This window comes from Tetrahymena thermophila (assembly GCF_000189635.1).
Source record: "Tetrahymena thermophila SB210 genomic scaffold scf_8254650, whole genome shotgun sequence".
NCBI lineage: Eukaryota > Ciliophora > Oligohymenophorea > Hymenostomatida > Tetrahymenidae > Tetrahymena > Tetrahymena thermophila.
Genome location: NW_002476418.1, coordinates 791,107 through 811,629, shown reverse-complemented (window position 1 = coordinate 811,629; position 20,523 = coordinate 791,107). Strand labels below are relative to the sequence as shown.

The window sequence follows — 20,523 nt, the reverse complement described above, 5'->3', positions numbered from 1 at the left end:
ATATGCTAAATACGGTACAGTAAATAAATATAAATTCGCTAACAATTAAATAAAATTTATTAGTGGATGCCAAGATGTAAGCTAAACCATCTCACTTTCAATAAATACTCACTTTACACTAGCAAAATCTTGCTTCAAATGTTTTAAACACTCTTTTTTTGCATTTATTACAGTTTTAGCCTTTTCTATAACAGCAAACCAACCATCTCAAATTTATACCAAACAGAATTTCGTGAAAAATTCTAAAATATGTGAAGACTCAAAAGACCCCTCTTTAAACAATGATTGTATATTTATGTTTGATGGAAGAAAAAAAGTGATAAAAGAATCTTTAGTAAAAAAAATTAATGAAATGTTAATATATATTCTAAAATATTCCACAATAATACTCTACATTTGAACTTAGGAAAAAATCAAATTTAAAATAAATAACAAAATCATTGGTATTTATTGTAATGCTTTCTTTATCAATTTCATACCAATCATTACCTATTTTAATTCTGATAACTTTTCTAATAGAATAACAAAGATTTAAATATTTTGTAAGTTAAAATTTATTTTGTATTTGCCCACTGTTAAAAAAGACATTTCTAGCTTACAATTATTGCTATAAGATGAAATACACTTTTATTTTAACTTTTTCTCTTTCTCTCTATTTCAACCTTACAAACAACTACTTCATTAAAATTAAAAAATAATCTAAATTTCTTCTACAACTTTTTTATTTATCTAAAAAGTTTTTTAAAAATTATGTTTTCATAATCACTCAGACTTTTAGGTCAATAGCTTTTTGGCTATAGTTGAGCTGAGTGTGATTAACGAATTTTTTTATCTTCGCTTTTAAAAAAGAGTAAGATCACAAGCGGAGTAATTTACTTTACATCTAAATATTTAAAATAAATAAGGGTAATTAAGTCATTCATTCATTAACTTTAAAAAAGTAAAAGACAAAATAAATCCTCAAAATACAACCACAAAAAAATTATTACAAGCTTAATTTTTATTCTCAAAAACAATAAATTATATCAGAGTATTACACTCATAAACAGCACTATCAAACTATCATATCTTCGTATATGAGCTAATTTATTTTCCTGATTAACTAAAACTATGATTACAGTAAGCTTTCTACCAGTCCATAAAATTATAAAATTTTGTATTTCTCAACTTCTAATGAATATTCTGATGAATTTTCTGACTATTCAGTTTCATAAGAAAAATAGATTTTTTTCTTATTTATTGGCTATACTCGTACAATAAATTTTTATCTAAAAATATTTGAAAAAATAGACTGTAAATTATGTTTCATTCTGATTATTTTATGTAAAGTTAATCAAAATAAAAGTGAAAATTCTTTTTTAACTTTTTCTACATTAGCTTAAGAAAAGCGAGTGTTTTAAGATCTTTTTATCAGTACTTGCTAATTTTATTATTTGATACTTCAATGTAGAGTTTATAATAAAAAATATTAATAATATCAATAATATATTTAAATTTTAGTTTACATATGCCTATATTTTAAATATTAGATGGGTAATCATATTATTAAAAGCAGGAAAAACAAGCAATAATTTTAATTAAATTTATATTTGAAATCCAAATCCTATAAAGGCAATTAATTTTTCCTTCGAACTAAAATCTAAATCCTTTAATTGATTTTAATTTAATCCTAATAACATATTTAGTTATATTCAAAGTAAAGAATTTAATAAATTTGCTAATATTATGGCTTAAATTTATTTGGTTTAACATTTAAAAAGTAAATTTAATATGAGCAAACAAAATTTTAATCATAAAAATTCATATGATATTTTAGTTAATTTTATATTAATTGAAAAGATAAGAAAAATTTTCTAATTCAAAAATTCAATAGATTTTTGATGATAAATTTAATTGCTATAAATTAGATCAAAAAATTTTTAAATAGACCTGAAGAGCAATTTTAGTTCTAAAATCACCATTCATCTTAACTTTATAATTGCTTATTATGAAACAAAAATTCTGTATAGAATTTATTTTTATTTTTACTATTTGTAATTTTTGATTTGAGTTACATCAAATAAGTAAGAATATTTATCATATAAACTTTTTTAATTTGATAATTAATTATTTATGGAATTAGATTTATTTGCTAAGTTGAATATATAAAATTTCTAATTTAAATCATTGAATTTCAATTGCAATTCAGGAGTTTTAAGTGATTTAAAATGTAATATTTGATTTTACATACTATTAAAACTTGATAGGTAAATTTTATAAAACATTGATTTTTTATTTAATCAAAAATTGCTTCAGCACTAATTGCATTTTTGATAAAATGCTTTCTTAAATTATAATAAGTATAACCTTTTTAATATAAAAATATGTGAATATAAATAAATATATTTTTGAATTTCTAAAAAACCAATCCTCTAAAATTATTTCTTAAATATTAAAAGCTTGAAAAATTACATTTAAGAAAGAATTTTGTTATTTTATTTAAAAATAAATTGCTTCAACATAAATAATTAAATTTTTAAAAATATTCAATTTAAATTATAACTATAAAAAATTTTTCACATAAAATTATTTGTATTTAAATATTTATTTGAATTTCATTATAAATTAAATCTCTAAAATAATTTTTTTATTGTAAAAACTTGAAAGATGATATTTTTTTTGAAAAGATTAATTATTTTTTATATGTTTATTTTTCAATTATAACTATAGAAAATCATTAAATAAAAAAAAAAATGGTATGCTAAATATGTATTTAAATCACAAAAAATTAATTAAATCTCTAATATTTAAACTATTATAATCTAAAAGATTATATTTTGAAAAGGATTAAATATTATTTTAGGTAAAAGAACTTAATTTTTATTACTATTTGTGATCATATTTTTTTTAAAATTAAATAACCTTTTAAATAATAAAATATTATATATTAAAATATTTGAATTTCAGAAAAAAACAATTCTCTAAAATGATTTTGAGCTAATGCAACTAAATTTGCTTCTTAAGAGAATTTTTAAAAAACATAATTGTAGCTTGCTCTTGATCATTTTAAATTAATTCACTTTAATTATTTTTTATTTTATTTTATTGAATTAAGCTTTTTTTATTTTAAAAATTATTTTTTTAAAAATATACTTATAAATACTACAATCCGAATTATAAAATATTTTGAAGTTTAAATAGATAAAAAAACATGTTTATTTATTTATTTAATATATTTTGAATCAGAAATAGTGAATGAACATTTGCAAATTTTTAAATTCTTAAAATTTTCATTCAAAATTTAATTATTAAATCAATATCTTAATTATTAAATTTACCAACAAAAAATTGTTATTATTTTTAGAAATTAAAACAAATTTTTCAATTTTTATAAATTTTTAAGTGTTTAACAAACAACAAGTTTAAAAATGAGTTTAAATCAAGTAGAAGCAAAAGAGACAGAAATTCAATAGCAAGATCCAGAGGAAGATTAAGATAAAAGTGACAACATTCCTCAGGAATACAATAATAGTTGAAAATTAATTTAGAGATATAAATAAATTGCATATCAAAATAAATTCATTCTGATTTTATAGATTGTGCTTATTTTAAATTATATTTAATAAGATGATGAAGAAGAAATCGAAGATAAAAATAAATCTAGTGAGGCTACTTCTTAAAGTTGCAATGATATTGATTAGAACTCTAACAACAATAACTAAAATGCAAACAATAATAACGGTAAAAAGACAGTAATTAATACTAGGCCTAATGGCTCAAACAGAAATGAGGAAGAGGGAATTCAAATAAGTGATAATGTATTTATTTACTAAAATTTGGCAAAAAATGTTAGTTTGAATTCAATAATTTTTATTTAAAAATAAGGATGAATTCTATGGAATCAATAAGCTGCTTTATAAGAAACCAGACCAAAATGAAATAAATGAAATGCTAAATAGAACGTACAATTTAATATTTCGTTTAGCTCATCATTACCATTAAATCAATTTAAATAACTTAGTGAAAATACTCCAATACCAACTGCTTATCCACCAGAACCAGGTTTAAAAACGTAAGAATTTATTTAAATTATGTTCATTAGAAGATAATTTTTATAATTTATTTTAAAACACAGAGGAACAGAATTTGTTTTGCTTCCAAGAAGCCCAGAATTTATAGCTACTTCTGAGCCCTTTGAGCCAATGTATATTCCAAAGCAAACTATATTAGAAGAATCTTTGCGCAGAGAAATAGAGAGAATATGTTTTGCAGATACATTAATAAATCGTGTTGTATTCGATTGTGTAGATTAAAGTTTGTACACTAAAGTAAAACAAACACTAATTTATTTTTTATATTTTTTGAAAATTAATTTAACAAATAAATATATTTAAATGCATGTTTATAAAAAAGTTGATAAATAAATAAATTAATTTGAATATTTTATGATATTTAAAATACATTTTAATTGATTAAATATCTTCAATAAACTATTTTTGATTCATATAATAGGATTTAGAGCCATCTAAGTATGGAATGGATGTTTTACCTTTCTATATTCCTCAGTCATAAGATGATATAACTTTAGTTTTTGAATCTAGGTTTGAATCAGGAAATCTAAGAAGAGCTATATAAATGTATTTCATAACTTTATAAAGAAAAATGCTTAAATATTTATAATAAAATTTTTTTATCTAGTTGCGATTATGAATACAATTTGATATTAAAACCAGATTATTATACAACTGGACATACTTAGTGGTATTATTTTTCTGTAGCTAACACTCGTAAAGACGTAGAATATCGCTTCAATATTATAAATATGATGAAGCCAGACAGTTTATATAATTCAGGAATGAAGCCTCTCATGTATTCTGAGAAGCAAGCTAAATTTAAAAGTAATTTTAATCATTCATCATACTTGATTGATTGGTTAATACATGGATTTATTCATTGCTTAATAGATTGATTTATTTATTGATTCATGAATAACTAGCTAATTGATTAATTAATTATTTATTAAATTATTAATTGATTATTCTTTTGATAAATAAAAGAACATGGATGGTATAGAGATGGATATGATATTTGTTATTATCAAAATAATATGAAAAGAAAGAATGCAGGATTTTACTATTCATTAACTTTTGCTGTAAAATTTTAATGTAAAAATATTAACTTTTAGCCATAAAAAATAAATAGCTAAATAAACTATTTTTAATAATTTACTTAAAATAGATGATAATGATACTGTTTATTTTGCACATTGCTATCCTTACACATATAGTTAGCTTTGCAGATATTTGAGATTAGTTGAAAATGATCCTTCTAAGAGAAACAGAGTTAAAAGAAAGACTTTATGCTAGACCATAGCAGGAAATAAGTAATATTATAAATAAGATTTTAAAAATGAAATTAATTATGTAATTAAATTATAGCTGTGACTTTTTAATCATCAGTGATTTCAATAATGGAAAAGAGAAGAAAGGAATAATGTTAACTAGCAGAGTTCACCCAGGTGAGAGTATGGCCAGCTATGTAATAGAATATGTTATAGATTTTCTAATTGGAAATTCTCATGAAGCAAGAATATTGAGAGAGAATTTTATGTAAAATATAAATTATTTAATGATTTTTAATTCATCAAATATTGATTAATATTAACTAGATTTAAAGTTATTCCAATGCTGAATATTGATGGTGTTCTAAATGGTAATTATAGATGTAATTTAGCAGGAGTAGATTTAAACAGACAGTATATAGACCCAAATAAAAAACTTCATCCTACTATTCTTTCAACAAAACAAGTGAAATTAATTAATTGATCTTTCTTTTTCTCATTTTTAATTTTATTAATTTTTTTAAAGCTCCTCAAAAAACTGAAAGATGAAAAAGAAGTTCTGCTCTATTGTGATTTCCATGGACACTCTAGAAAAAAGAATATATTTATGTATGGCTGTTCTGGCAAGGATCCAAATAAAAGAGAACAAGTCTTTCCTCTTTTGATGAGAAATAATTGTAATGTATTCTCATTCAAAGACTGCTCATTTTAAATCTAGAAAGATAGAGAAGGCTCTGCAAGAGTAATTAATTATTTTTAATTATTCAAAATTTTTATCTCATTGATTAATTTCTTTTAAAAAGATTGCAATTTGGAAAGAATTTAATATTCTTAACTGCTACACTCTTGAAATATCGTTTTGTGGAGCAGACCTAGGAAAATATGAATATTTCCACTTCAACCTTGACATATATAAAGAAATAGCCCAAGGGTTTTGCTAATCTATAATTGATTGCTTTGAGCCTGAGTAATTAAAGGTAAAGAAGATACAAGAGGAAATTGAATAGATGATGTCAAAGAATGAAAGAAAAGATGGTGATAAGTATCAAAACAGGTATTTAAAAAGCAACTTTTTATTAAAATTTATTTTTAAGGTTTTTCACGAAAAGATTTTTTCGTTAAATTGAAATATTTTACTGTTCAAATCTGTGAAATGCTTTTAAACAAAAAGATGAAATTAATTAAATTGTTTTTACATAAAAAGATTCTTTTTTAATTATAAAAAAATGTTTATTTTTATGTCAATTATTATTTTATTTAATTTTTAAAGTGGTGATGAAGACTCTGATTATTCTAATGAAGATCCTAAAGATAATGCATAGAGCTAACCTACTATACCAAATTAAAATGATGCAAATACAAATAATGGTAAATTTACTTTAGAGTATTTTTAAATAAAATTATTTTTAGATAAACAAAAGCCTAAGAAAACAGGAAACTAAGCGTAATCAGTTCCAAAAAAGAAAAAATGAGTAAGAATAATAACTAAAAAACCAGATAGATTAACCTTTCTTTTATAAGAAAAATCATGAATTTATTTAGAATAGACTCTAAAATATAAGAATTAATTGAATATAATAAATAAAATATGTAAAATTTAAATAATAATTTTAAGCCAAATATTTTGATATTTAAATATATTTTTGCAATGTAAAAAAATCAATCTTAATTTAACTATAAATTATTTGAATTAATCAACTTTTTTTTATAAATCACAAATAAAATAATTCAATTTAAATATAAATTATTTGAATTTGTAAATATTTAATTATTAATTAAAAATAAAATGGTTAAAAGTTTTTAAATCAATTAATTTTGTTTGATATTATTAAATATAAATTTTTATCTATTATATTTTTTAAGAATAGAAAAGCCTTAATATTAAATATATATTCAATTAAATAAATTTTCTTTTTAAAATATTAAGACAATTTTAATATAAAAATAATATTAAAAAACATATAAAATAATAAAGACTGATAAATAAATAAATTATTTATTCAATGAAAAGAAAATGTAATTTCAATATATAATATGAAGTTTATTTTCAATAAATAAAGAATTAAATTATTCTAAATACTTTTTTACAAAATTATTATTTGCTGATTTTAATAAAAAATATTATGAATAACTAAAAAATGGAAATAGATAAGAAGTGATATGTTTTAATTATGATCTTGATTGATTGAATAATTATTCTTATCTTAGAATTCAAAAGAATGAAAATATTAATATTCTTTTAGGCTCATATCAATTTTGTCATATAATTAATATGCATAAATTAAAAAAAAATAAATTAATCTTGCCAAATTTAATATTTTTGAGCTAATTTTTGCTTAGACTTTGATATGGACTTGCCTTGCTTTAGATTTTAATTAGTAGCTGTTTTTTGATCAAGTTAACCATAGCATTAAAATTCTACACAATTTAAATTAATAAATATTAATTTTTGTATTAATTAAATAATCTTTTCAAAAGCTAAGAAGGATAGCAATTTACTTAGTTTTAGTTAATTAGTAAAAACATATTAAGCAGTTAAATTATTAAAATTTTAGAATTATTAAGAATGACAACTTTGGAAAATCCTACTAGCTCTATTATTAACAGCAATATCAACCCAAATTCTATTTTTGGTAGTACTTCTCTTTCGAAGGAAGAAAATGATGATGTTAGAAAGATGATTTCTTATAAAAAGGAAGACTTTCGTGAAGATATAAGGAAATCAAAAACGAATAGCGCCCTCTAGTAGAAGCGTATTAGAGTCTTTAAGCAGAATGCTATCTAAAAAGTAAGCTTTCACTGATATAAAACTTTTTATTTAGCATTTTGATGTGCTTTTTACCAAAATAAATTAATTTATTAATTAATGACTGATTATCTTACTCAATATATATAAGTGAAATAAATTTTTTATTTAAATAGTGTGAAGAATAATGTCAAGAGAGTTTGTAAATATTTTACAAGGCAGAAAAAGAATCAAATTTAGAGTAATTGCAACTATCTATAAGTAAAATGAAAGAACTCTCTTAAGAATAAAGAAGTTAAAGATATTTGCTAAACACAGATGTAGTTAAGTATCTCTGCGTGTTAGTAGGTCCTGGATTTAGATAATATAATTAGCTTTAAATAGATGTGTGCTGGATTTTAGCTAATTTATCTTGCGAACCATCTTTTAACCTTTAAAAATATGAAAACTTGCCAAAGGAGCTTATTCAAAATCTTTTAATGCTTTTAGATGCTGAAAAGATAGAGTCCATAAATGCAGTAATTAAATTTTTCAAAATATTAATTTTTAGTAAGCTTTAAATTAATATCTTTTTTTTGCGGAAATTAATTAATTAATTAGGCTTTTTGGTGTTTAAGTAATTTAGCAGGTGACCCAAATTATACTTAGATCATATATGAAGCTAATGTGATAGGAAAAATCACAAGCATCCTTGAGTAGAAGAAATTTAATGAAGAAATTATTTGTTAAATTAGCTACACCTACTTAAATATTACAGATTAAATTAAAACTATGGATGAAAAAAGCGTAAAAGTTTATTTATTTTTTATATTCATTAAATTAATTAACATTTAAAATTTTAGGTGCAATTAATTTTATCAACAATAAATGAATTCTCAGATATTAAAAATGATGAAATTATTTTTAATTTGATCAGAATTATCAACAATATTGCAAAGGAAGAAAAAAATGCTCAGATTCTTAGAACATAATTTAACAGCAAGTTAATGAATCTCATTTTTTTGATTTTTGCAACTCACAATCATTACTATTTGGAATCTATTTTAGAGTGTGTTGGAAATTTAATTCATCTTAATGAATCTTTTGCTAGAGTAACCAATCAATCAAACTAATTTAATGCATAATTATTGAAAATTAATTTTATTAAAATAGGTTATTTTAGAGAAAGGATTTAATTAAAGTTTAGTAATTTGCTTAGAAACTAAAGAAAAAAGTATTAGAAAGAGAGCAGGATGGGTGATTAGCAATATTCTCTCATGCAGCCAATAAGATATCGACGAAATATTTAATTACAGTGCTTTATTAAATAAAATCCTTACTTTGATAGTTATTGATACTTTAGAAGTAAAAAGCGTTCTTTTACAAGGCTTATTTAATGCTCTAGAAAAGGCAACAAAAGAACAAATATCAAATCTTATTAAAAAAGATTTTATATAAGTTTTGTATAATGTTTTAAAAGAAGAAAACAATGAATATCTAATTATAAAGTGCATAGATATTCTCAATATTTTATTAACTTTTGATAGAGAAAACTAATTAGATGGAGAATAACAAGAAAGTCTGGTCTTCAATTAACTCTCTAACACTGGTCTTATTGAAATCATTTAAAACCTTCAAATTCATTCAAGTGATCTTGTTTACAACAAAATAGTTAAACTTATCAATGATTTCTTTGATTTTGAGGAATCTAGTGAGTGAGTAAGTAAGATATTGATCTATCTTTTGATTAGTTAAAAAAACAATTGATATATAAAAAAGTAAAATAAAAAGACAAATATAATTTCAATTTAATTATAAAAATATTAGTTTTAAAATATTAAATAAAAAATATTAAATAAATTAATACAATAAATTTATTATTTCTTATGTAAGATTGATTATTTATCATCTATCTTTTATTTATTTATAGGCTGTGCTGAATTATAAAATTTTCTAATTATCTTCACTTAAATTGTTAGTTTTGGCATATTTAATAATTTTGTAATTTTTTAATTTAATTTCTGTTGATAATTTATTTTGCTTGTATTAATTTAAATTTAATGAAATATAATTTTGAAATTCAAAATTATTACATAAAAGTAAATATTTTTTAAGGGTCAATTTTATAAAAATATTATATATGATTAACTAAAGAGATTACATGTGCACCAGCATCGATATTATATCTGGCTAGTGAAAAAAAAAAATTATATTCCTAATAAAATATTTTTTTTAATTTTATTTCCCCATATAATCTCCTTATTTAAACTATATAAATTATCTCAAATTTAAATAAAAAAAATTATTTATTATTTAAATATTTTATACAAACAAAAATTTTTTTAAATTAGTGAAATTAAAAATGTCATTTTTTTAATAAATTAAATTCATTCATACACATTTAAATTATAAAAAAATCCATTTTTATATATTATTTATTTATTTTGTGTGTTTTGAGCTTTGGATTAGAAATTAAGTTTTAATTATATCATATAATTAATGTAGATTTTTTTAGAAATTTGAAAAATTTTGAAAAAATTATGAAATGCTTGCTTGTTTGATATTTTATTTTATTTAAATTTTGTTTGACAAATTGAAATATTTTGGCTGGAATGAAATAAATTAAATTGAGCTAATTTAAATAAAATTTAGAATATTATTTAAAAGTATAGAGTTTTAAAATATATTCGTTAATAACTAATTTCAAATAAGTTATTGAATGAATTAATTATATTTTTGATAAATACAAATGATATTCTTACATAATTTACTAATTTGCACTAAAATTTAAATTGATAATCCTAAATTTATAGTATAATTTTTTTTTGCATAAATATTGATTTTTTTTTGACAAAATTTCTTCAAATATTAATAGCATCTTAAGTCGGAAAAAAGATTACCAGAAAGAAATTAACTTTTAAAAATTTAATCAAAACATTTTGAACTTTAGCTAGATTCTAAAAAAACTTAGAAAGTAAAAGATAAAAGTAGATAGCAAGTATAATTCTATATATAAGCATAAAAACTTAAAATAGAATAGTTAGTTGTTTAATATTTAAAGTAGGATAATCTTATCAAGATATATAATTATTTTTTAGCATAACTTCATAAAAATATTTTCAAACAAGAAAAATTACAATAAATTAATTAGATTTCAATGGCTTTGTTTGATTGCATAAGATGTGGATTATAGCTTAATGAAGATACTTTTTAGCATACAGGATGTTGTGGTAAAGTAATATGTAGAGCGTGTGTAGAATCTTTATTAGTAACTTCAGAGGAAGGGATATTCGAACGCATATTTGACTGCTAAAACTGCATTTTAGAAGTTAAAAATAATAAATTGAAAAAGAATTCATATTTAGGAATGTTAATAGAATCAGTTTAATAATCAAAAGTAATAAATAATTGGCCAGGGACAAAGACTTTGGATACATCTTCAGATTTGTCTTAAACAGATATTCAAAACTAAAAATTTTAAGTAAAAATTAACTGTGGAAGATGCTCTGAGAATATCAAAACAGTTTGTGTTTGTGAAACATGTAACAAAAGTTCTTTTAGCAGAGAAAAGATGAACTAAAGTTCAAATAGAGTATTATTTTAAGATTATAGTTAATTGGTTAATGTAAATTTGAGTTAGTATTTATGCGAAGCATGCTGTGATATTATTCACTCTGTCGGAGATTATTTAAAGCACTCAATACAAAAAATTCCTGCTACATACTTTTAATAGCAAGTAGTTAATAGATAGAAACAATTTGAGTTAAAGCACAATAGCAATAGTGGTAATAATAATGACTCTATTTTTAATTCGTCTAATATTAGTTTATCCCATGAATCTGGCTTAAATAATACTAAAACGAATAAATGTAAGATCCACATTAATGAAAATTACAAAAAAATTTGTAGCAAAGACTTTGAAATATTATGTGATTCATGCTCTAATAAGCACTTGAACATATGCTCAGGAAACATTATAAATGTGGATATTGCTCATAGAGATTTCATTCATAATTTATTTTTGAATGTAGAGAATTTGCAACTTTAAAAAAACATGCTAAGAAGCGAAGCTGATACTCTCTAATCTGTCATTTAATAATTAAATTAAGTAAAGCAAAATGCTAAAAAGCATATTTAAAGTTAAATTTCAGATCTGATTATGCTATTAAAAGCAAAGGAGGATTAAATTCTACGCTAAGTTGACAATAATATCTCTCAAAAATAGCTCTAAGTTTAAGATTACATGAAAGAAGTACTCAATAAAATTGAACAGTACACAAATTTGAGTGATTTGATGTATGCTGCTATTAATTCTGAAGAATATTACAAGTTTGATCTGCTTGGGTCACTCCCTTTTTTCACAAATAAATATAAAGAAACACTCAACTTCGATTAAAAAAAACCAATAAACTAATTCACATAACTTTCTGATTTGTACTCAGCTTCTGCTAATTTATAAGGGTAAATTTCACCTGTTGAAATAAATTAGATTGAGGAGGCCAAAATTTTATTTTTATCTCTATCACTTAAGGGTTTCAAAGGTAAAAAATTAATTTAACTTTAATTAAATAAAATTATTTAATATTTTATAAATTCAAAAAAGATGAATAGACTTTGCCTTCTAAGAATAACGTTAATTTATCTTAAGCTATCAATAATAATTAAATTAATGCAAATTTTAGTAAACAAGATGCCTTTAGGAAAAATAATTTGAAAAGTCCTCACAGCAATTCTTAAAGTAATATATTTGGAAAGCATTCTTCGCAAAATAGCAATAGCTCCTCACAAAATGCTTCTTAAAAGGAAATAGATATTTAAACAGATATTGAGAAATCTTAAAATAATATATAAAATACTTTAGGATAGATATCATCTTCATCTTCTTTATCTTAAATGATCAGCCATAATAGTCTAAATTAATTAAATAATAATTAACAAGCTGCTTCTGGCAATCATTTAAACTCAACAAATAGCAACAGTAACAGACTAAACACTCCTAAGCAAACAACTAGAAAAACAAATACAATTACTAGTTAAATAAATAAAAGTAATGGAAGCTTTTCTAACTTGAATGTTAACCCGCTAGCAAATTCTATTGAGTTTAACTCAATTGTTTCAGCCAAATGTGGATCTACTTTCACAAATAACCAGTCAATTATTTCTACAACAATTGAATCTGAAAAAAGCAAGAATTCAGCTAAAAAGGCTGCTTCTTCAAATATTGGAAACTTTGGAATTTCCCAAGTTTCCAGCTTCTGTGAAAATATTGGCAGTACTCCTGCTGGTGGAATCATATCAGGTGGAGTTAATATCAGCGATTAGCTTTCAACAAAAAATTAAAAATCAAATATAGCAAATTCACAACTATTATCTTAAAAATTATCGCCAACAGATTCAAACTTCCACTCTACAAATTCAAATTCAAGTAAACCAAGTAAAGTGCCTGATAGAACAAATAAAAATATGCCATCTTCATCTTCAACAATATCTTCAGCTAGAGAATAGTAAAATTCAACTTAAAGAGAATCAAGCAGATCAAGAGTTTAGCAATAGCCAAACACCTAAACTAATTAGTAAAATTAATCTTTATTATATCTGAAACTAATTTATGTAAAAAAACGAAAAGACAAAATACACCTGTAAAGAGGTCTCCCTCTGTAACTAAGAAGTCACTTGAACTCACAAACTCCAACAGGCAGTCAGCCAGCAGATCTTCACATCAAAGCTCTACAAATGGAAAATCAGTGGCTAAGAGTCTTCACGACATAACTGACATGCTTTCTAATCACGATCTAATTTAATACAGTGAATTAGCAAAAAATCCTTTAGCCAAAAGAATAATTACAAAAACCTATTCTACATCTTAATCAATTATGGTAATATTAACTCTTTAAAATTTATCAATAAAAACTTAATAAATTTTTTTAAACCCTTAGCTTTAATGGACTCATTCAGCTTATTACTAAGGTGACATTAAGTATGCTGTAGAGTTTGGAATAGGTAATTACTTAGTTATTATTTATTTTGATTAACTTTTAATGATGTTTATTTATTTATTAGCTTATTTATTTCATTTATTCGTTGGTATTTTTAGTTGAGATTATTTGTAAATTAATTAGGAATGAAGATTGGTGGAAAAGAGTAATTTAAATAAGTTTATTTAGGTTCATCTCCTTAATATATAATTGAAGGATTGCAATCAAAGTAAAGAAATTTATTTATTGATTAATCTTGTATAAATCTAATTTATTTATTTTTTAAGAACAACTTATAAGGTGAGAGTTTGTGCTGTTTAAAGCAAAAAAAAAGATGCTAACCAGATTGAAAATATGAAAGATTAAATAAAAAATGAAAACTCTAATTTAATTCATAAGAGTGATAGTAATTTAGTTGAAGAAGAAACCACAAGTGGTGAATGGAGTGATGTTTAGTCTGTGTGCACTTAAGAGTTACAATCAATCGAACCTTCTGAGTGTGCCTAAATCACTCGTAAAGAAAAAGAAATAATTCTTTAATATGACACACCTGGAATAGCAACAACTCTTTATCCGTATTTTTATGGTAAAATTTCATGGGATATCACAGCTTCGGTTGCCTCACATGCCTGCGGAGAAGATACCACAGCATGTTTAATTGTTGGTAAAATAATTTTGAATGATATTAAATATATATATCTTTTTATTTATTTATTTATACAAAAGGTGTAACAAATAAACTAAATAAAAAATTCAGTATTGTTGGTAGCACAATTAATTACGGGCTTCATCGTGAAACCCTAAAGATAAAAGTCTAATTAGATTTTAATAAAAATATAATGGTTATTTACACCCCAAGTTAACCACTTGGAGAGGTTTATAATAGCTTACCTACAGGAGGACTTTACCCAGCATTCCAAAACAAAACATCTTAAAAAACAACATTAAGCAACTTAAAACTAAAAATAACTTTTGAAGAATAATGAAATTAAGCAAATTAAATTATAATAAAAAATTGTATATTTATATTAAGTAATGACCTTTCAAGGCTCATATGTATATTAAATAAAATTAATGAGTAGGGTTCTTAATTATTTTAACAAATTTTAATTAAAATAATATATAAATGATTAAATTTTTAAAAATTGTAATTTTATGATAAAAAATAATAAATTTAAATACTAGTGTTAATTTAATTAAACTTTTAAATCAATTTTAAATATAAAAATAAAAATTAAATATTTTTAAAAAATTGTTTATCATAAAAAATTTCCAATTTATAATAAAAATTATTATTTTAATTACTTAAGCAATTTAAACGTTTTAATCCAATTTAAATTTGCAAAATAAATTTTCATAAAGTAAGAATAATATGACTATTTTATAAATTATTTAAACAAAGTTAAATGGTATTTTGTAATTTAAATTAGATAACTGATTTGAAATTTTTTAAAAAAATAATTATTTACAAAAATAAAATGAAAAAGAAAATACTAATTAAATGCAATTATTTCTTTTTATTAATTAAAATAAAGAAAAAAAATTATAATTTATCAACATTTTATAAAAATTAATATGTATGTGAGGTAATATGAAAGAAATTCAATTCTTTTATAACTATTAATTAAGTTAGCTCTTCTCGGTTGGGGTTTAATCTCCTTATTTTTGAAGTAAGTACTTCTTAGCTTCTTCAAAAAGAGCCTATCTTTTCTATATAACATCTTTGTCGTTAGATGGTCTCATACTAAAATACTTTTAAATATGCTTAAACTAATATTTATATGTGTTTTATTTTAAGTATTCTAGCAAATCATTTTCTTCAACCATGTTTAAACTAAGGAATTGCTTCAACTTTAAAATAGAATCAATTAAATTCTTGTTGTTCTTCTATATCTATTTTTTTATTAAGTATTTTTAAATTAAGTTAAATATATTTATTTAATTTACTTAAGGTATTTTAAGTAGCTCATTTTCCAATATTTTAATATCCTTTATTAAGGTTTTTGTGTTTTAGAATTTAAACTGCTTATCCGATATGTAATTATACTTTAAACTTTTCTTGAGCATGTATACGTAATCGTCAAACAATAAATCAAGCTTTTAATAAATAAATAAATAATAAATTTCAACAATAAAATTAAAATTATTTTGCTTTACTGTTTCAGGAGGTAGTATTTATGAGATGGTTGAGTAATAACGATACAACTCTTAATAGTAATCTTACATATTATTTGCAGAAAATTCTTTTGCTCTCTAAATTGCATTCATATTTTTTTAAGTTTTGAAAATATATGCAAAAAACTTTAAATGCAACTCTAATTTAATTGCAAAATAGCATTTAGATGCTATTTAAAGTAGCTATTTAAAATATTTTATTAATCTAGGAATAGAAACAGCTAATAGCTCTTAATTTATAGGAGTCTAAAAAATATCCAAGTCAGCATATGAATCAACATTAATATTCTATTTATCATACTCTTAAAAGAATTTTATTTTCTGCATTAATTGCTAGAATTATAAGGCTCCTTGCATCTAGCTCCCACCTGCCTACTAAATCTAACTTTCTTAAGACTAATATTACATCTGGTCTTTCAATTTTTCTAGATATTCTCTTTCTAAAAACTATTTAATTTAATTATTAATTATGAAAAGATTGATTGATAGATTATAAGAGATTTATAAAAAAATTAATTTTATTCAAAATAAGTAATTTATGGTAATTTTGTGAAATATTATGGAAACTCATCAACAATTTAAGAAATTAGGTAGAAAAGTTAAAATTTTAAAAATTAATATCTTATTTTAATAAAAGGACCATGAATATTAGAGATTACATTATTAAATTTATTGTTGTTATTTTTAAAAAAATATTATTTTATTAGAAAGACAATGTCATTCAACAGAATTTTTAGAAAAGAGGTTTAATCTTAAAATAAATAATATTATAGTATTATGCAAGAATGTTTTTTCATAAGAAATTTATTAAAAAAATGATTAAAGAAATTAATTTATCAATATTTTATTTTGTTGTTAATTTTACAGTAAAATATTTTCATTTCAAAGAAAAATGTAAAAATGAAATTATTAAAAGAACTATGGAATATATATAATAAGAAATCAATAAAAAAACTTACATCTTCAAAGAACTTGTTAATTTAATTAATATATAATTCCAGAGTAACAAGAAGAGTTGCTACATAGCTCACACTGAATTATTTGTTGAATAAAAAATCTTCATCTATTTGGACATCATCTTTGAGGAAGTATTTTAAATACATCTCTAAATTTAAAATTAATTTTTTTATTTAAACTTTTTTATTTAAATTTTGTTTACATTTTAGCATAACTTCATAATCTCTCATAGAAATAACTTCTCCGAAATTGCTAGGAGTTAATTTCAATTTTTAGAATTTTATTGTCATCCATTTTATGTACCCTGGATTCGAGAATATTAGCTTTTAATGGGTTTTTAGGAATGTGTCTACATATGTCCCAGAGAAGAGTTGACTTAATTTTGAGTTCGATCTATAAATAAATAGAAGAATAACATACTAATAAAAATATAAATTATTTTACTATTATATCACTATATGAAGCTAGTAGTTGATCACATTAATAGCTTCACTGAATTCTAATTTCGTAGGAGATATCTTGTATAAAGAATACCATTGTTTAATATTTTTAAGACAGATTGGAATTTAGGGGAACAAAAATTTAGAAGAAGTGTAAAGTGATATTAAAGATTGCTCATGCTTCACAAGCATCTTCTAAATTACCACATCATATTATTTCGAACTTCTTTAGACTTACTCGTTTTGCTAGTTATAAATCTAGGCTGTTTCCATAATTAAGTATTCAGGATTTACTTTGCCATTCTTATTTTTATCGTCGTAACCAAATATTTAACAAATAGAATCTTTATAAAATTAAAATGAAAATTGATAGAATTTTTTCAAATCAGCTTACAGCCAGCTTTCTATAACACTTTTCTAATTAATTTCCTATTAATATTTTAAAGATAAATTAAATATGTAAATTTCATTAGTTTATTACGAAATCTTGTGTTTCTTCCTCATCTTACATTTAATCTTTTGAGATAACCTCTACCAATTTTTCAATAATAACATTAAAGGAATCTCTTATCATTCCAATTAAAAAAGGCAAGTTGATCATGCTTGGATTCACTGCATCTTTAATTTATTCTTGGACTAGGAGATTTAGGTGTGTGCTTTCATTGTTATATTCATTCTACAATAATAACAACAATAAAATTAAATCCAAATTTAAACTTTCATTTCATGAATTTTACTGTTTGCTAATCAAATGGTCTAATTAAGAATGTATGTAAGCACATTTCAATTTACGAAATAAGTACAACCAATATATGAGAGACAGATCTAACGTTAGATTCAGTCTCTAGATCTAGTTTACGGATTGCCTTCCTTAAGAGAATTTACTTTCTGATAATAATAGCACTAAAACAAATGATTAATTTAGTAAACTAGTGGAATGTTTCTATGTTAAAGGGATCTATAAAATTGCACTTCTAAAAGTATTCAATGCCTATAAAATAGATTTTATTATTATTATGAATGAAAATATCAATAATCTAGTTAATACCTGTGCTTGTAAACTTGAAGTGAGCTTTCTTTAAATCAATTTATTTTGATAAAAAAAATAATTTCAGCAACCAAAAACAAGTGTTGATGTCTTCAGTTAGATGAGTATAGTATTCTTCTAAGAGAATTTAAGTCTTTTAAACAATTTTAGAAGAATGCAGTAGCATCATTAAATTAATTAAATCACTCTTCTGACAACTAGGCACAAGAAGATCTAAATCCTCTCCTATTTCATCCCAAACTTAAGCCATTCTATCAAAATCGTCAAACTTCATGCAGAAATCGCCTATCATTTAAAATTTTTTTTTTAAATAGCTTGGTTTAAGTAGTATTTAGATGAATCTTACGTAAATAATTCATAAGATTCTCATGATTAAGCTAACCGAAAAACTGTTCGTAGTCATTATCTAAATCGTAAATTTTTTCATCTAGAATTTCAATAATTTAGTTCATCTTATTCTGGAATGATTTATATTTTGATAAATCTATGTTGAAATTATCTTTTAGAAATACTTCGAATTCCTTTGAATTTTAAAATGTTGTCGTTATATCCAATTAAACGATTGAGAGTCTTTCAAGTGCAAAACTTTGTTTAGCTTTCACATCGTCGTCATGATCGTTTATGAGTAGAGGTTCATTGTAATAGAAAGAATAAAAAGATAATTGTCTCTTAAGTATTTTATAGATTTCTTCATCTTTTTGTTTGTCTTACTCTTTCATTTATTTGATCAAAACAGTCTATCTTTACTAATCATCAAAGGAATATAGTATATTTCTTGCTTCTTGGAAATGAGTGCATGCTTCATAAAATGAATCAGCTTTAATAAAGTTATCTATCATCACAATTAGATGCTAGTAAGATTCTACCATTTCTAGAGCTTCATTAACTTTTTTAACATATATTTAGTTCATATAATAAGTATTCATATCTATTTTCTTCTTTTCAAGGTATTCTTTTGATTTTAGAATCATTCTCCTTGATTAACTTGTAACTGAACGCACTTTTTCGTATTATTCCTTTTATTATTTTTTTTTAAGATTTCATTTTTTATTCAAAAGATAATATATTTGTTTTTCTTTCTTATTGTTAAATAAAATCTATTTCATTCAAAGTGAATTTATTTACTCCATAATAATCTGGTTTGCTCATCAATTTATTAAATTGCTCATGTTTTAAATTGATGATTTGTGTTATTAGGTTTTCACACTCATTTTCTTTATCAATAAATCTATTAAACATCTCCTCCAACTAAATATTTAAAAAACTGATAAAATATCTTTAATTTATAATAAATTTGTAAAGTAGAAATATTCGAAAAGATGAAGCCGATTTGACATAATATGTAATCTATTTTCAAATTAAAAACAAGCAATAGAATAATTACTTAGGACTTTTTAGTGGGATCAATCAAAATGGAAACTAAGAATCTAGTTGAATCAAAAGTTTCCGATGAAAATTACTCTTAATCCTCTTTTAAAAACTAAGCTATTAATTTATTTAACTCTTATTCTGAACTCATTTCAACAGTTTAAAAAATTTGATCAAAATCAATATCAAATAAAATCAAAGATCGAAAATAATGTGAACAAATTCTAATAATAAAATTTTTAAATATCTTTTTAAGATAAATTAATTATCATTTGATTTCCATATAATGCATATTAAATCTCTTAAAGCCAGTAAGTAAGTAAGAAATAACAATAAATTAGTAATTAAATAAATAATTCATAATCAACTAAATTGCATCATTGAATTAGAAATTATTTTTATTTATTTTAATATTTATAAAAATATTATTTACAATAATTTTTTTCTAATTTTATTCAAAATAAAAAGTAAAGCCAAATAAAAGCAAATTAATAATGTCAAAAATAACTAATTTT

At 22.1% G+C, this 20,523-nt stretch overlaps 4 protein-coding genes across 4 annotated transcripts; 3 read left to right on the top strand and 1 right to left on the bottom strand. All coding sequences in view use genetic code 6, as the record gives it.

The window, feature by feature from the left end:
- Positions 1–3,407: 3,407 nt before the first annotated feature.
- On the top strand, positions 3,408–6,792 carry TTHERM_00079010 (zinc carboxypeptidase family protein; the record flags this gene model as incomplete). Its single annotated transcript, XM_001015742.2, has 15 exons — positions 3,408–3,510; positions 3,607–3,797; positions 3,865–3,941; positions 4,001–4,051; positions 4,115–4,307; positions 4,492–4,616; positions 4,678–4,877; positions 5,037–5,144; positions 5,218–5,362; positions 5,418–5,588; positions 5,648–5,786; positions 5,847–6,062; positions 6,124–6,374; positions 6,591–6,688; positions 6,731–6,792. The coding sequence occupies 15 exons, from the start codon at positions 3,408–3,410 to the stop codon at positions 6,790–6,792; spliced, it is 2,130 nt and encodes a 709-aa protein (XP_001015742.2).
- Positions 6,793–7,886: 1,094 nt separating this feature from the next.
- Positions 7,887–9,764, top strand: TTHERM_00079000 (importin subunit alpha, putative; the record flags this gene model as incomplete). Its single annotated transcript, XM_001015741.1, has 5 exons — positions 7,887–8,108; positions 8,243–8,584; positions 8,667–8,852; positions 8,909–9,157; positions 9,219–9,764. The coding sequence occupies 5 exons, from the start codon at positions 7,887–7,889 to the stop codon at positions 9,762–9,764; spliced, it is 1,545 nt and encodes a 514-aa protein (XP_001015741.1).
- A 1,438-nt stretch (positions 9,765–11,202) lies between these two features.
- Positions 11,203–15,006, top strand: TTHERM_00078990 (fibronectin type III domain protein; the record flags this gene model as incomplete). The annotated part of the gene is made up of 7 exons (XM_001015740.2): positions 11,203–12,586; positions 12,649–13,618; positions 13,672–13,921; positions 13,982–14,045; positions 14,165–14,249; positions 14,308–14,684; positions 14,747–15,006. The coding sequence occupies 7 exons, from the start codon at positions 11,203–11,205 to the stop codon at positions 15,004–15,006; spliced, it is 3,390 nt and encodes a 1,129-aa protein (XP_001015740.2).
- Positions 15,007–15,622: 616 nt separating this feature from the next.
- TTHERM_00078980 (hypothetical protein) lies at positions 15,623–20,159 on the bottom strand (the record flags this gene model as incomplete). Its single annotated transcript, XM_001015739.3, has 12 exons — positions 15,623–15,913; positions 15,968–16,117; positions 16,178–16,642; positions 17,155–17,300; positions 17,355–17,545; positions 17,597–18,021; positions 18,074–18,268; positions 18,330–18,583; positions 18,641–18,925; positions 18,987–19,656; positions 19,766–19,888; positions 20,025–20,159. The coding sequence occupies 12 exons, from the start codon at positions 20,157–20,159 to the stop codon at positions 15,623–15,625; spliced, it is 3,330 nt and encodes a 1,109-aa protein (XP_001015739.3).
- Between the last annotated feature and the right edge of the window lie 364 nt (positions 20,160–20,523).